General features: G+C 60.1%; 1 protein-coding gene across 2 annotated transcripts in view; it reads right to left on the bottom strand.

The window, feature by feature from the left end:
• NAV1 (neuron navigator 1) overlaps nt 1–11167 on the bottom strand; it is a 53908-nt gene extending 42741 nt beyond the window's left edge. Inside the window, exons 1-2 of one of the 2 annotated variants that reach the window (XM_027697727.1) lie at nt 10668–11167; nt 10403–10634 (exon numbers count right to left, since the gene is read on the bottom strand). In XM_027697727.1, the coding sequence (XP_027553528.1) occupies nt 10403–10634; nt 10668–11084 (649 nt within the window). In that variant the 5' untranslated portion in view covers nt 11085–11167. Of the gene's footprint in view, nt 1–10402 lie in introns of both variants that reach the window. The other variant, XM_027697726.1, reaches the window with a different exon arrangement.
• Between the last annotated feature and the right edge of the window lie 2286 nt (nt 11168–13453).

Below are 13453 nucleotides of genomic sequence, written 5' to 3'. Positions count from 1 at the left end.
CCAGCCTCAAACCACCCGGGGTGAGACATCAAAATGGAATTTGACAAAGGACCACGCAGTGATGATCTGTGAGCTCCAGGCTATGCACAGCCTGAGGCAGAGAAGACTCAGGTCTGCAGCTGGGAGTCAGGCAAATGCCGGTGCTTCCCCTTGGCCAGTGATCACACAACACGTTCTCCAGCCCAAGCAGGATTTTAACCCCACACCAAGTCTAATGCGTGTTATTTGGGAGAGAAACTACCACTACCAGGAGCCAACAGGTCCCTTGTGCACTGGTATGTCTGCTCTCAGGACCCCTCTTCGTTGTCCACTTTGAGGTGCAATGCATGTCCAGGGTGACCCCAATTACCTGGAAGGGTTTTTGTTACACTTTTAAACAAATCTGGCGTCCAGGAGAGGCAGGAGTGCAGGGCAGCCACCTTCCACCATGCCCAGTGGCTGAAGCAGCACCAGAGAGAAGCCCAGGGGCTGTCCCCATCAATGTCCCACAGCCACTTCCCTCCAGCAGCCCTGCCCTGCTCTGATCCGACAGAAAGCCCCACACCAAGCACCAACACAGGCAGACTCAATTTACTCCCACCCTTAGGTCTGCAGCCACACCAAGCCCCACAGAGCTCAGCTGCAGTGAGAGGCCAGCTCCTTGGGATTCAGCACATGCTTCTCCAGGCTCACAGCAGCAACATTTCCAGGACATCATCTGCCCGTTCTCCCTGCTAGGATGGAAAGAAGTTGAATTTCATTATTTCCCTTGCTTCTGCTCTGCCTGTTGGGAGTTTGGAGCCATCTCCTCATCACTCCCTTGGTGCAGTGGCAGTCTGGAGGCTAAAGGCTGCAAAGGGCCACAGCTGTGTGGCCAGGGGTCCTGCACCCATGGCAGACACAGCACATGCAGCTCCACATAGGTCCTGCCCTGCCAAAGCAGGACAGTCCCAGGTCCCAGCCACAATCTGTCAAATGCCTTTCCTCCTGCTTTTAACATGGGGGGAACCCAGTTGTCCCTCCTCCAGCAAAGCAGTGCCCCCACCTTGGAGCCTGCAAAAACAACCCTGCCTTGCCTGGCTTCACCACTGCTGGGTCGGCCCATGACTCTGTACCCACCCTGGCAAAGCTGCCTCCAGCCTCTGAACCACCAAAGCTGGGATAAACCTCAGGATGTGGGAGCAGGCATCCACGAGGCTGAAAACGTGTCCCCTGAGGCACCACACCAGGAACAGGCCAGGGAGGGACGCAGTGGCCCCATCCAATGGCCCACAGCGTGTTTTCTGCCAGCCCCAGCTCACCTCGGTGAGCTCCCGCATCATAAAGATCAATATGAATTAGCCACTATCTCTTCTTCCACTTGTTTGCATCTGCTTGGAAATATAACACCAAGCCAGAGATAAAGTGAACTGGAAATACCCCGGCAGCCCTAACGCTTCCAGCCCGAGGGGTTCGTTCAGCTGATGAGTTTCACCATCAGAGGTTCCAGCCCGAAGAGCAGGTTCCTGTGCTCCCCAAGCACATCCCTCCCTGCCAGCACCCACATCTCGCATGCTGGGCCACAAAAGGGCTGCTCTCCGTGGGGTGGGTTTTATGGAGCCCCAACTGCTCCCCACTGTGCTCCTCGCAAAAGGCTGATCCTGCCGAGGATGGGGCCACACGGCCCTGCCATGCCAAACCAGCTGAACCCCCAGGCCAGAAAAAACACCGGGGTAAACCTGTTTTTGTGTTGATCTGGGCTGGCACAAGACCAAGACAGACTCCACGCTGACACGTGGGAAGCCTGAGACGACGGTGATGCTGCACATGGGTGGCGGACGCATGATTTTGAGAGGTGTCTCCTCAGTGAGTTATTCTCAGTGCACGGCGATGCCGAAAGCTCACAGGCTAAAAATAGCCTGCGACAGAGCTGTACCTGCGCTGCAGCTCTGAGTTTGCTTCACAGCACCTCGTGGAACTGGGAGAGCCAGGCTGGGGCAGAGCCGGCCCTGGGGATGCTTCAGGACCATGACAAAGCACAGAGATGTAAAGCTTCAGCCAGTCTGGGCTCCCAGTAGAGCCAGTAAGGGCTGGGTTTGGCCAGGACTGGGTGCTATTGAAGAAGCTTGTCTGGATGCAGGGTCTCACTGCCAGCTTTGTCACTCTTGGTGACACAACCCTGCACAAGACGCACAGAGGTGGGACATGCAGCACCCCCAGATACCAACCACACAGGCTGGCACCCAGCAGGGCTGGCATGAGAAATAAAGGTGGTTCCACCTTTCCCAGGTGCTAAAGGCATGGCACTGCTCCTCTGCCAAGCTGCAGTTAGGGGGAACAGCTTTAAATTGAATGGAATAGGGTTAGATTAGAGATTAGGAAGAAATTCTTCCCCGTGAGGGTGGTAAAGGCCTGGCACAGGTTGCCCAGAGAAGCTGTGGCTGCCCCATCCCTGGAAGTGCTCAAGACCGTGCTGGACGGAGCTTGGAGCAACCTGGGAGAGTGGATGGTCTCCCTGCCCATGGAGGGGGTTTGGAACAAGATGACCTTTAATGGTTTAACACAAATCTTTCTATAGTTCTGTGATTTTCCCCTCCAGCCCACAAAGCACAGGCTACAGCACCCACAGCACAGCTCTGCCCATTTTCCAGGGTTGCATGAAAACGACACAATTTCCAGCAGCTCCAACAAGGATCTCAGCCATGAGCCATTCTTCCAGCTCACCGAGCAAGAGAGGTTCCCATCCCACAGCCGAAGCCAGCCGACCGGCTGGTGAGCCAAGGGAGCTGGCACAGGGCCCAGCCCTCCCGCTGCGTCACCTGCGGCTGTGAGTCAGGCTCACAACCTGCCCAGGGAACCGAGCCTTCGTAAGCGGGGCTCAAACCCTCAATTTCAGTTCCTCACTGAAAGGCAGCTCCTGGGTCCCTCCTAGCCAGCTCACCATCCCCTCCCTACCCACTGGGCAAGATCCAGCCTGAGGGAAAGGCAGAGCAGGCCTGCCTTTACGTCTTCAGACACTGATTCCTGGATTTGCCATAAATTCCTTGTGTAACTTCAGGAAGATGCTTGAGGCCAGACCCTCAAAGGTATGTGGGCAGGGGAAGGCTGCAAAGCACCCACCTCTGGATGAGCAGGAGAGCTCAGGAAAGAGACAAGGCTGACAGGACACTGGAGGGATGTGGAGTGAGTAAGCACCACCGAAGCCTATGCCAGGTGGAAAAGCCCGTGCTCCCAGTGCACTGGCACGCTCACATGTTCACGGAGGTGGAGGCACATGTCCCAGCTGCAGGACACACCTGCATTTCACTGGGCAGCACAGGGGCATGTGTGTGCCCGTGGTATGCCCAAGTCCCCCCTCCAGGGAGCTCACATGCTGTGCTGGCCCCTGCACCAGGACCACAAGGCTCTGGAGCCACCTCCCTTATCCAACCAAGGTTGCTCTTAGGATTGAGGAAAACGTCCTGCCCAGCTGCGCTGAGCTTCTGCTCAGCTTCCCTACGTGGGTTCCAGCAGCTCCTTCCAGTGGGAGATGAATCTCAGCCCTTCTCCTGAATTAATAAAAAATACATTACTGCCTCAATTGAACAAGACGAATATGAGCACAAGGAACGAGAGAAAAGCTGGAGTGAAACAAAATGTGGAAGAAATGGATTAGAGGAGGGACCAGCAGATTGGCGGGTGCTGGGCACCGCTCCTCAGTATCACACCCACCCTGAGAGGCACATCTCCATTTGCACAGCTTCTAATCTCAGCCCTGCAATGCAGCATCCCCTGCCTTTCCAGCTTCCCGGCTGAAGCATCCCTGCCTTCCCAGCTCCCCTCCCGCTCAGCTCCCCGCTCCGAGCTGCAATGCAGCAGCGTAGGAAAGCCCCACTCCCCCTTCTGCCCCTCCGCCCCACCACGGGGCAGCGCTGAGCCTCCCGGCCGAGCTCCCAGCCTCGAACCTCCTCTGCCTTCCCGAGCTCACCGCTTCCCAGCCGGAGAACCAGCAACCCCTCCCCTGGCTCCCCTTGGGAGAGCTGCCTCATGTGCCTGGAGGAGGACGTGACTTTGCAGGGTGGGGGATACAGCAGAACAGCACCGTATCTGCTCTCCTGCATCCCCACAGCTCTGCGTGAGACACCCTCAAGGTGCGAAGCCTGGAGAGGACAAGGATGCCACAGAAGGATGGAGCCATCCCCGCTCCACCCAGCGAGTGGATCCAGGCTCAGCAGCTTCACCACTGTCACCGGTACCAGGAACACCACACACACACAGCCCAGAGACACCGCTGTCGCCAGTACCAGGAACACCAAACATACACATGGCCCTAGGACACTGCTGACACCGGTACCAGGAACACTGCACACACATACACACACACACACACACTGTCCAGGGACACCCAGGAACACCAAACACACACACGGAGCCCAGGACACTGCTGCCACTACACGTGCAGGGCACCAAATGTCACAGACACAGTGCCACAAAAGACACTCTGGACCAGACAAGTGACCAATTCAGAGGATGTGCCAGTGAGTCCACCTGGCACTGAGAGCCAGGTGGCCTTGACCCCAAGACTGCAATCCTATAGCAACTACCCCATCACCGCTGGGCAGGACCGTGGCTGAGCCAGGGAAGCCGGGAGGACACACTGGCCATGGCAGACGGGCTGGCACTGGACATTGGCTTCACTCACAGGTTGCACACCTCAGAGGGTGCAGGCTCTGGCTCCGCACAGAGCTGGAATGAATCCTCCCCCATGCAGTGGACACAAGCACCAGCCAAGTGCTGTCCTCAGATGCTCGAGTGAGAGTGGGCAGCAGGGACTGTGGGCAGGGGTGACCAGGGACATTGTTATCTGGCACCACGAGAAGATGCACGGGAAGGCAAGGAGCTGGGAACCTAAACAGACACAACAGGGTAATTGATGGTGGGGGGACTTGTGACGAGGGGGGGCTGTGGGCATGGAGATATATGTCACAGCCTGAGAAGCCAAATACACAAATTTGGGGACAGGGGGCATGAGCAAGGGGCTCTCCAGAAGGACCCAGAACTGCCACCAGCTCACGAGGCACCAGGACCAGGCAGGACCAGGTGGGCTGGGTCCATCCCAGGAGCCCTCAGCACCCACCCTGAGGGGACCATAAAGACTTGAGCAGACATGGCCCAGGTCCCACTGTGGTAACCTCCCACCAACAGAGCCCAAATAGCACTTCCAGAATTGCACATAATTTTCCATTCACCTACATATTTTCTTATGGGACAAGTGTTGGATTTGGGGGCGAGATACAGGCAGTCACTGGGAAAGCCCCATTTGAACAGGGATTTTCAGGCTTTTTGGGGAGGATTTCATTTCAGCAGTGCATCCCCAAATATCTTTGCCTTCAAGTGTTTGTTCTGCTCTCTTTCCATGGGAAATTTTGAAAGACAAATCTGGATTTATTTTTTTCTCAGCCCTTTTTCCACACTGTCGTAATCACTGGGAATGTGGCACATCCCAAGCAGCTTCAGCAGAAGCTCTGGGACCCTCAGGTCACATTTCCAGACCTCTCCAGTCACTGCAGCCATCTCAGCTGGAGAGAGGAGATATCTACTACTCACTGCCAGCTCCTGGGAGCAGGCTGGAAGCAGCAACATGTACCTCTCCCCTTTCTCCTTACCCCTACACCGAAGGCAGGACTCCAGCTCTGTGGGCAGAAGGAAATCAATCCCCATCCCAACGACCTCATCACACAGACGCAGTCACACAGGGGTCATAAGACAGGAACAGCATTAGCAGTATCAGGGCAGCTACAGCACTTTATGAGGCAATAACCCACTCCCATCACTGTGAAGAGCTACTTGGTCTCTGATCTCCACATGGTCTCCTGCCAGGGAGCCTGGCTACTGCTGCACAGCACTGCCACAGGACCATTAGTGCTTAATTAAACTGTCAGGAACACCATGGGGCAGAGGGAGGAACACAGTGGGGCAGAGGTGCTCCTTTAACCCCACACCATGCGCCTCCCAGCAAGGATGGGAGGGCATCAAGAGGGAATACCCTGGTAACCATCTTCACCGGGGTTGGGAACATCCTCATGCAGGACGTGTCAGACACCAGCCAAGTGTCTTTCCTGCGCTGTGGTTTTTTTTAAACTGACCACAGTCAGATATGAAGCTCCCGCCTGCCATGGAGCCCATCTGCCTGTCCCAGCCCTTGGCTCTCCTCCCCACCACCCAGCTGCCCAGCCAGCACCAGTACAAGCACAGCTGGGTGCTGTCCTGTCTGCATGTCAGCACCACAGGGGTACCAGGTCCCCACAGGCATGTGCTGCCCAGTAAGGACATCCCTGCTGTGCCACCTGGGGAAGGGTGGCATGGCCCACCCAAGGGCTGCAGGACTGAGATGGGTTATAGCTGCACCTGCAGAGTTTGGCAGGGCTGCAGATTCCTGCAGCGAGCATTTCGGGGAACACCATCTCCCCCGGGATCACGTGTGTCCGCCTGGGCTCCGGCCCTCGCAACACCGACCTCTTACTCGCTGATGCGAATTAGCAGCCACTTAAGAGGCACTACATCCAGCAGGAGATGGACAAGGAAATAGCTGCAGAAAGCAGCTGCAGGCTCTCGGAGGTGCTCTGGGGAGCTCTAGGTAAGTGCCCATCACGCTGGGCACCGCACACACAGCCCGTACGTGCCCCTGCACACTCCTGTCCATCGCACACAGAGATGGGCACGGCGAGCTCTGCACAGCCAGCTCTGCCACCACGCTGGCCACGCGTCCTCCGCCCCCTTCATCCTGTGGTTGGGTGCTGGTGTAATTAGCAACCCCAGCTGCCAGCCAGCTTTTATGAGAAGCCTCAGTCTTTGGTTGAAGCGAAATGTATAATTTGGAGGATGGAAATAGCCTCTACAAAGCACATGTGGTCGCTGAGTCCCGGTGACCTCTCCTGGCTTGCGCAGGCTGCTCTGCTTTAAATGCAGTTCAGCTACAAAGGCTTCGGTGCCATCAAACAGATGAGGCAGTGGTGGTGACTGAATGAGAGGTAACACTTGGCCGCTACTGAATAAACTGTATTTTTGGCCAAGAGAGGCTTGGTAGTGGAGTGCTTCTGGCAGGAGGAGCGTGAGGTGGAGATGAGAACTCAGGTGTGGAGACTAAAGACACGGAAGGTCTCTGGAAGCCACCTTGGTTGGTGGGCCAGGAGCTCAGAAGCAGCATAGGCTTCTCAATACAAGTCAGTAGTTCAAGGACAAGTAGATCTGCTGAGGCTGGAAATCCCTGCAATTCCTGTCTCTCTCTTCTCAGCACAAACCGAGCTTGTGAGTTTTCCTGTGCCACTCTGGACAGGGTGTCCTCCAGTAGACACAGCCAAACAGCTAAGGCTGATGTTTCTCTTGCCAAAGGGATTGATGGAAACAGTAGAGAGACCTTCCTTCCCTCCCTTCTCCTTCTAGCAATCAGGAGAAAGCTCCTCTCCTGGCCCTCCTCACCAGCCCACACAGGGCATGATGCCCACTCTCCTGGGATCCCATTCCTTGTGGGTCTATCTACACTGCAGGAACTACCTCTCCCCGAAAAAGTTAGATTGTGGAAGGTACTATTGCCCCCAGAGAAGGTTTCATCCTCCTGGATTGCACCAGACAAAGCAAAGGGGTCAGGACTGGAGGCTCAGCATGCGTCCATGCTCGGGCAACCTCAGTCATGGTTGTGCCACCAGCACACACAAAGTGATGGAGTAGCCATCACCACTGTCACATTGCTCCCTTCTCTCCGCATCCCCAAGCTCCTGTTGGCATCCCCACCATAGGGGCTGTCACAGCTTAGGTAAGTAGGTGTGACTCAACATCACAACTCCCATGAATGTGGGAAGTACAGCCCCACTAAAGAGAAGTGATGTTTCAGCAGAGTGAAGCTCCTGCTCTGCCCCCACCCAACACTGGACACAGCCCTCAGTCCCCCCTGCAGGAAGCCTGGTAGTCTTGTAAAATGATCTATTTTGGCAAATAGACAGAGCAGGGGGTTCAGAAGACAGATTTGTCAGTCTGGCCCTCACAGGCCAGCCAACCAAGCCTTCAGGTGGTAAGTGCAGTCCAAATGGATGTTCAACACCTCCAAAGGTCAAGGTCAGCCCTGACTGACACAGGTAACAGCCCAGAAACCAAAGTGGGTGCTGGAGGCACTTCCACAACCCATGGTCTTCCTCAGCATGTGCACAAGTCCCTGTCGTGGACCTCTGGTACTCCCGCAACTGCCACAAACCAGGAGTTACTCCCACGTAGGCCAGTCCTGCAAGAATTTTTCTTGGGGGTGCTGAGGAAACCTCCACCTAAGAGCAGAGTGTCACAGGAAGGGACAGTGAGACTCTCCCAGGCATCCCAACACCAGTGAGGGGCAATCTGTTAGTCCCATAAGTGACAAATCCTCCCTCAATCCTGCCCTGCTCCCACGGCATCTGGTGCTCCCATGGCATTAGGGCTCGGGATGGATGTCTGTGAGCCCAGCTGTGGAACCACCAGGGCAGCCAGGCTGACCTCCCATGTCCCACCTGCTCATCCCCATGGTCTGCCTGCCCACACCTCAAGCTCACTTTGTGGCTTTCCAGTTGCAAGCCCTGGGATGCTCCAGCAGCTGGGACAGACCCTGCCAGGCAGGGAATGGGCAGGGTGCCCACCACCACTGCTGCTCCCGTGGCTGGGCACAGCCGGGGGGCCGAGGGCGATGGGCTGGGAGGTTCCATGCCCATGTCAGCACATGCCAGTGCCTGCTGTGCCAGAGCTCTGTGCTGGGGCAGGGGCTGTGATACCCCGAAGGCTCACGCAACAGTCAGGGGTTTGCAGGGAACCAGACTTAGCAAGAGCAGCTTTACGGGTCCCTGGCTCCAGCACTTCCTCCAGCTCACTCCACATCTCCAAACCGCCCCCCCCAAGCCCCAGCTGGAGTAAATCTCTCTCCTTTCTTCCTAAAGCAGAGGTCTATTCACTATGCAGTGAGAAGAAGGCATCTCAAGCCAGCTCAAGTGCCAGAGAAGCTCCTGACTTCCTGTAAGGGGGTCCCAGGCAGGGAACATCAAGAGACTGGACAGACCAGCCCTGCCTGTACTGCTGCTCCCCCCATCACTGACCACCAGGGCTTTACAGCTGCAGGAGCACCACAATGGCTGTGCAGGGCTCCTCTGCCACCTTCTCACCCCAGTTTGCCAGACCAAACAGAGCTCTTGGGAGCCGTGGTCCTTGTCCAGCTGAGCCCACAGGCACTGATGGTCAGGACGCAGGGAGGAGGGGGTGCCAGGGGAGGCAGAGGGGTCCCGAGGTGGCCGTGGTTACGAGAGAGGGAAAGGCGAGGGCTGGGCTCAGCCCCACCGAGACCCAGCGTCGCAGCCCACTGTGCTCCCAAGGTCAGGGGCACGGCCAGCGCTCGCTGTTCTCATGGAAACCAACAAGCTGAAGGATCAAACGTGCCAGGACAGCAAGGCATAAGCAGCCACAGGCGGAAACCAGCTCACACAAATCCTGCAGCAGCATCCTTGAAGGATACTCCTCTGCCAGAGCCCCAGACCTCAGAGGAGCTCTGGATCTGCCCAAAGCACGGCAGCAGCGCAGACCCTTCGTACAGCACCTCCACCAGCAGCCTCCCAAGGTCACCCCTGGGGTGATCCACCCCGATGGTGGGTGGCAGCTGTGGCACCCAGCCGGGCAATCTCCATCGTATTTGGGGGTGTCGAGACAAGGGGCAGCCGACAAGACACGTGGGGGAGGACAAGCTCCACCACCACCTGCCACTGCTCCTCATGAGGAGGAACTGCCATTCCTCCAAGGCAAGAGGTGGCTGTGCAGACCTTGACAGCACCTTCCCCCTTGGTATGCCTGGAAGATGCTCCAAGGGCTGGAGCCCCTCTTGCTATGAAGACAGGCTGGGAGAGCTGGGGGTGTTCAGCCTGGAAAAGAGAAGGCTCTGGGGAGACCTTACAGCTCCTTCCAGTGCCTAAAGGAGCTCCAAGAGAACTGGAGAGGGACTTGGACAAGGGATGGAGTGACAGGACAACGGGGAATGGCTTCACACTGACAGAGGACAGGATTAGATGGGATATTGGGAAGAAATTCTTCCCTGTGAGGGTGGGGAGGCCCTGTCACAGGTTGCCCAGAGAAGCTTGGTTGCTCCATCCCTGGAAGTGCTCAAGGCCAGGCTGGACGGGGCTTGGAGCAACCTGGGATAGTGGAAGGTGTCCCTGGCAACGGCAGGGTGGAACGAGATGAGCTTTGAGGTCCCTTGCAATCGGAACCATTCTGTAATTCAAAGACTGACTGGGGTCACCGAGACCGATGGGTCCTCCCCCCTCAGCATCCCTTCGCTGAGGACACCGAGGTGGCCACTGGCGGGTCCCCCACGGGGTGTCAGGAGCCCCGACGCCTCCGGCCGCCGCCTCCACCACCCCACTCCCACTCCCCCGCCGACGTCGAGCCCGATGGCCGCACTCACCCAGCATCTGGCTGAAGAGCAGCTGCTCCAGGTCGCCCAGCACCGTCACCACCAGCTCGGGGTCCACCTTCAGGTACGGCTTCTCCTCGGTGCCCGCCGCCACCGCCGGCCCCTTCCCGCCCAGCAGCTCGTCGTCGCATTTGCCGCCGCCGCCGCCGCCTCCGCCGCCCGCCTCGGGGGCCTTGCTGAGGGGCTTCACCTCGGCGTAGGGCCCGCGGGGGATGCGGCTCGGCTTCCCGGCGGGGGGCGGCTTGGCGGGGCCGGCGGGGCGCGGCGACAGCAGCGAGTGCTCGGAGCGGGACAGGCTCCGCGACATGGCGGGCGCGTCCCGCCCGCGGGGGCCGCCGCGCCCGCCGCCCCCCGCCGCCGCCGCCCCCGGCGCCGCCGCCTTGGCCATGTCGTCGCTCCAGCGGGGCTCGTAGAGCTGCCGCTTCTTCTCGGCGTCGGTGAGGAAGGCGAGGTTGGTGAGCGACTTCTGCTTGCGCAGGTTGGAGCCGGCCGGCAGCCGCCCCTCCGCGCTGCTCGCCTTGAAGACGCGCAGCTCCGCGCCCCGCGGCCCCGCGGCCGCCGCCGCCTTCGCCCGCTTCGGCATCACGGCGCCGCCGTCGGGGCCCCGCCGGTAGCCGCGCTCCTCCTCGCCCAGCTCCACGTCGGGAAGGCTCTTGAGGTTGCTCCCCAGCATCCCCGCGCTGCAACCATTTAACCCGCCGGGCGCTGCTGCTGCCGCTGCGGCACCGAGGACACACCGGGCGAGACAAGAGGGAGAGGCGCCGTCAGCGCCCACCCCACCGGCCGAGGCGGAGCAGGGCGGGGATGGCGCGGGCCGGGAGGGGAGCGGGGGGGGCGGGTGAGCGGCGCGGCCCCACCTCGCCGCTCCGCCGCCGGCAGGACACTGCGAACCAGCGGAATGTCAGGGGCGAACAAAAAGGGCCCGCCCTCCTCTGGCGCGGACGGGGGGGCGGGGCCGCGGAGCGAGCGGGGAGGGGGCGGAGGGGGCGCGCGCCGAGGGGCGGGGCCGGGCGGGGGCGCGCGCGGGGGGTGGGAGGGGGCGGGAAGGAGCCCCCGGGGGCGGCGGGACCCGAACGGGACCTGCGGGGGGAAGCGGGACCCGCGGAGCGGTGCGGGACCCCGGGGGCAGCGGGACCCCGGGGGCAGAGGGACCGGGTGGGACCCCCTGGAGCACTGGATCTGTGCGGGTCCCGAGGGTGACACAGGAACCCCGGGGGCGAGGGTTGAAGCTGGCAGGCGCGGTGCTGGGTGCACCCATGGGTGCCGTGGGGGGCTACCCCCCCCGCACCGAGCCCGTCCCGCAGCCCCTCGCAGGCAGGGATGTGCCAGGTGCCCGATGGCAGAGGTGTGAAGCCAGAGGGGTGGGGGCCCACGCCCCAGCGCCCTGTATTGAAGCACCCCCTGTCCCGCCTGACACGGACCCCACATCCAGGCTAACACTGCACACCCATTCCCCGGGGGGGCAAAACGTCCCCATTTCACCCCAAATGGTGCGGGAAGAGCCTGGGCTCACTCTCCTCCGGGAGCTCCCCGAGGGACACCGTGGTCCCCAAACACAGTGGGGCCTCTCCAGTGATCCAGGGGAATTAAGGGGGGAAGGGGAAGAGGGGGAGTGGGATCTGGTTATCATCATTTTTCATTAATTACCCGTCCCTCGGAAGGGGTGAATTAAGTCTATTTGGTGACCTCACGCGGGCTGCCATGGCAACCGCCGGGAAATATTGCATTAGAGCCCATCACTGCTGCCGAGATAAGGACGGGAGGGCCGGGGGCGGTGCATGCCCCCCAGCCCACCCCCGGGCGGGTGTTCCGGGGTTCAGCCCGTGGTACTGCTGAGGAGTCCCAAAATAAAGCAGCATGAATGGGACGGTAAAGGGTGGCCAAAAAAACCCAGCGTTTTGCACCAAAAGGTGCTGCTGGGGCAGGATGGTTGCACGAACTGCACCCCGAAGGGCCCTCTGCGGGTGTTGTGTCATTTTGGGGCTGAGGAGGTGACCCTTGGGGCCTCCCAATGTCCCGTCTATCCTCTGGCTGGGTCCAACGGAGCCCCGGGAGGTGCCGCGGGCCGGGGTGGCTGGAGGGAAGGAAAGGAGCCGGCCCCTTCCCCAGCGCCAAACCCGCTCGGCCTCATCCCAAAACCTCCCCAAGGTCTTCAGGCAGCTGCGCTGGGCGCATGCCAACCCCGCTTACTCCCTCCTGCTTCCTCCCGGAACACCCTCCCGCTCGCCCCCGGTTTCAGCGCTTCCCAAATCGGGGCTCAGCGCTGAACCTCCTTATAGTCTGGCTGCGGTGCCGGGCCCCCGCGTCAAAGACGGGCTCTGTCTGGAGCCACCTCATCTCTGACCGACTTCTGTCCCTTCAAATCACCCGGCGAAGCTCCCGGCTCTCTTTTTTCCCCGTTCCTGCACATCCCTGGAGCATCCCGCCATCCTCCGCTGCCGCTGCCCTGGCAACCGCCGCCCCAGCATCCCTCCAGGAACCGCCCCAAAATCTCCCCCCTAAGCAAGAGCCGGAGGGGACTGGGGTGTCCCCAACATTGCAGGGGGGAGCTCGTGTTCAGCCCTCGGGAAAGGGGGTGATCCGGCGGTGGGTGTGAGGAGCCAGCGGTGCCGCGGCACCTGCCCCCGCGCCGGCTCCTTAGAAATGGGTCATTCCCGGAGCTCGCTGGGAAATTGGGAAGAGGAGGGAAAGGAGCCAAGCGGGGTGATGTCCCGGCGCCGTCCCCACAGGATTCAGTCCCCCGTGCCCCCCGCTGCGTAGGGTTTTGCCTGCACAGGATGCGGGAACTGCAGCCGAGCTCTTCCCAGGGGAGTTGGGGCACCTCCAGTGTGGGGGTTCCTCCCGCCACCCCTCCGACCTCCAGTCCTGGCTCCCGTCCAGCACGAGCCTCTGCCCTCTGGCACCGGCAGGACCTCCCCGCCATTCCCAGGAAACCCCCCTGGACTCACTCAGGCCTCTGGGTTTGGGGTCGTGGCCAGGTTGTTCTGCAGGACCAGGACACTCTTCACCCGGGGACGCGGCCCTCTCCTGCTCCCGGTCCTC

The sequence above is a fragment of the Neopelma chrysocephalum genome, unplaced genomic scaffold (genome assembly GCF_003984885.1).
Source record: "Neopelma chrysocephalum unplaced genomic scaffold, ASM398488v2 Primary Assembly neopelma1_122, whole genome shotgun sequence".
NCBI classification, from domain to species: Eukaryota; Metazoa; Chordata; class Aves; order Passeriformes; family Pipridae; genus Neopelma; species Neopelma chrysocephalum.
This window is presented reverse-complemented; position numbering and strand designations above follow the sequence as displayed.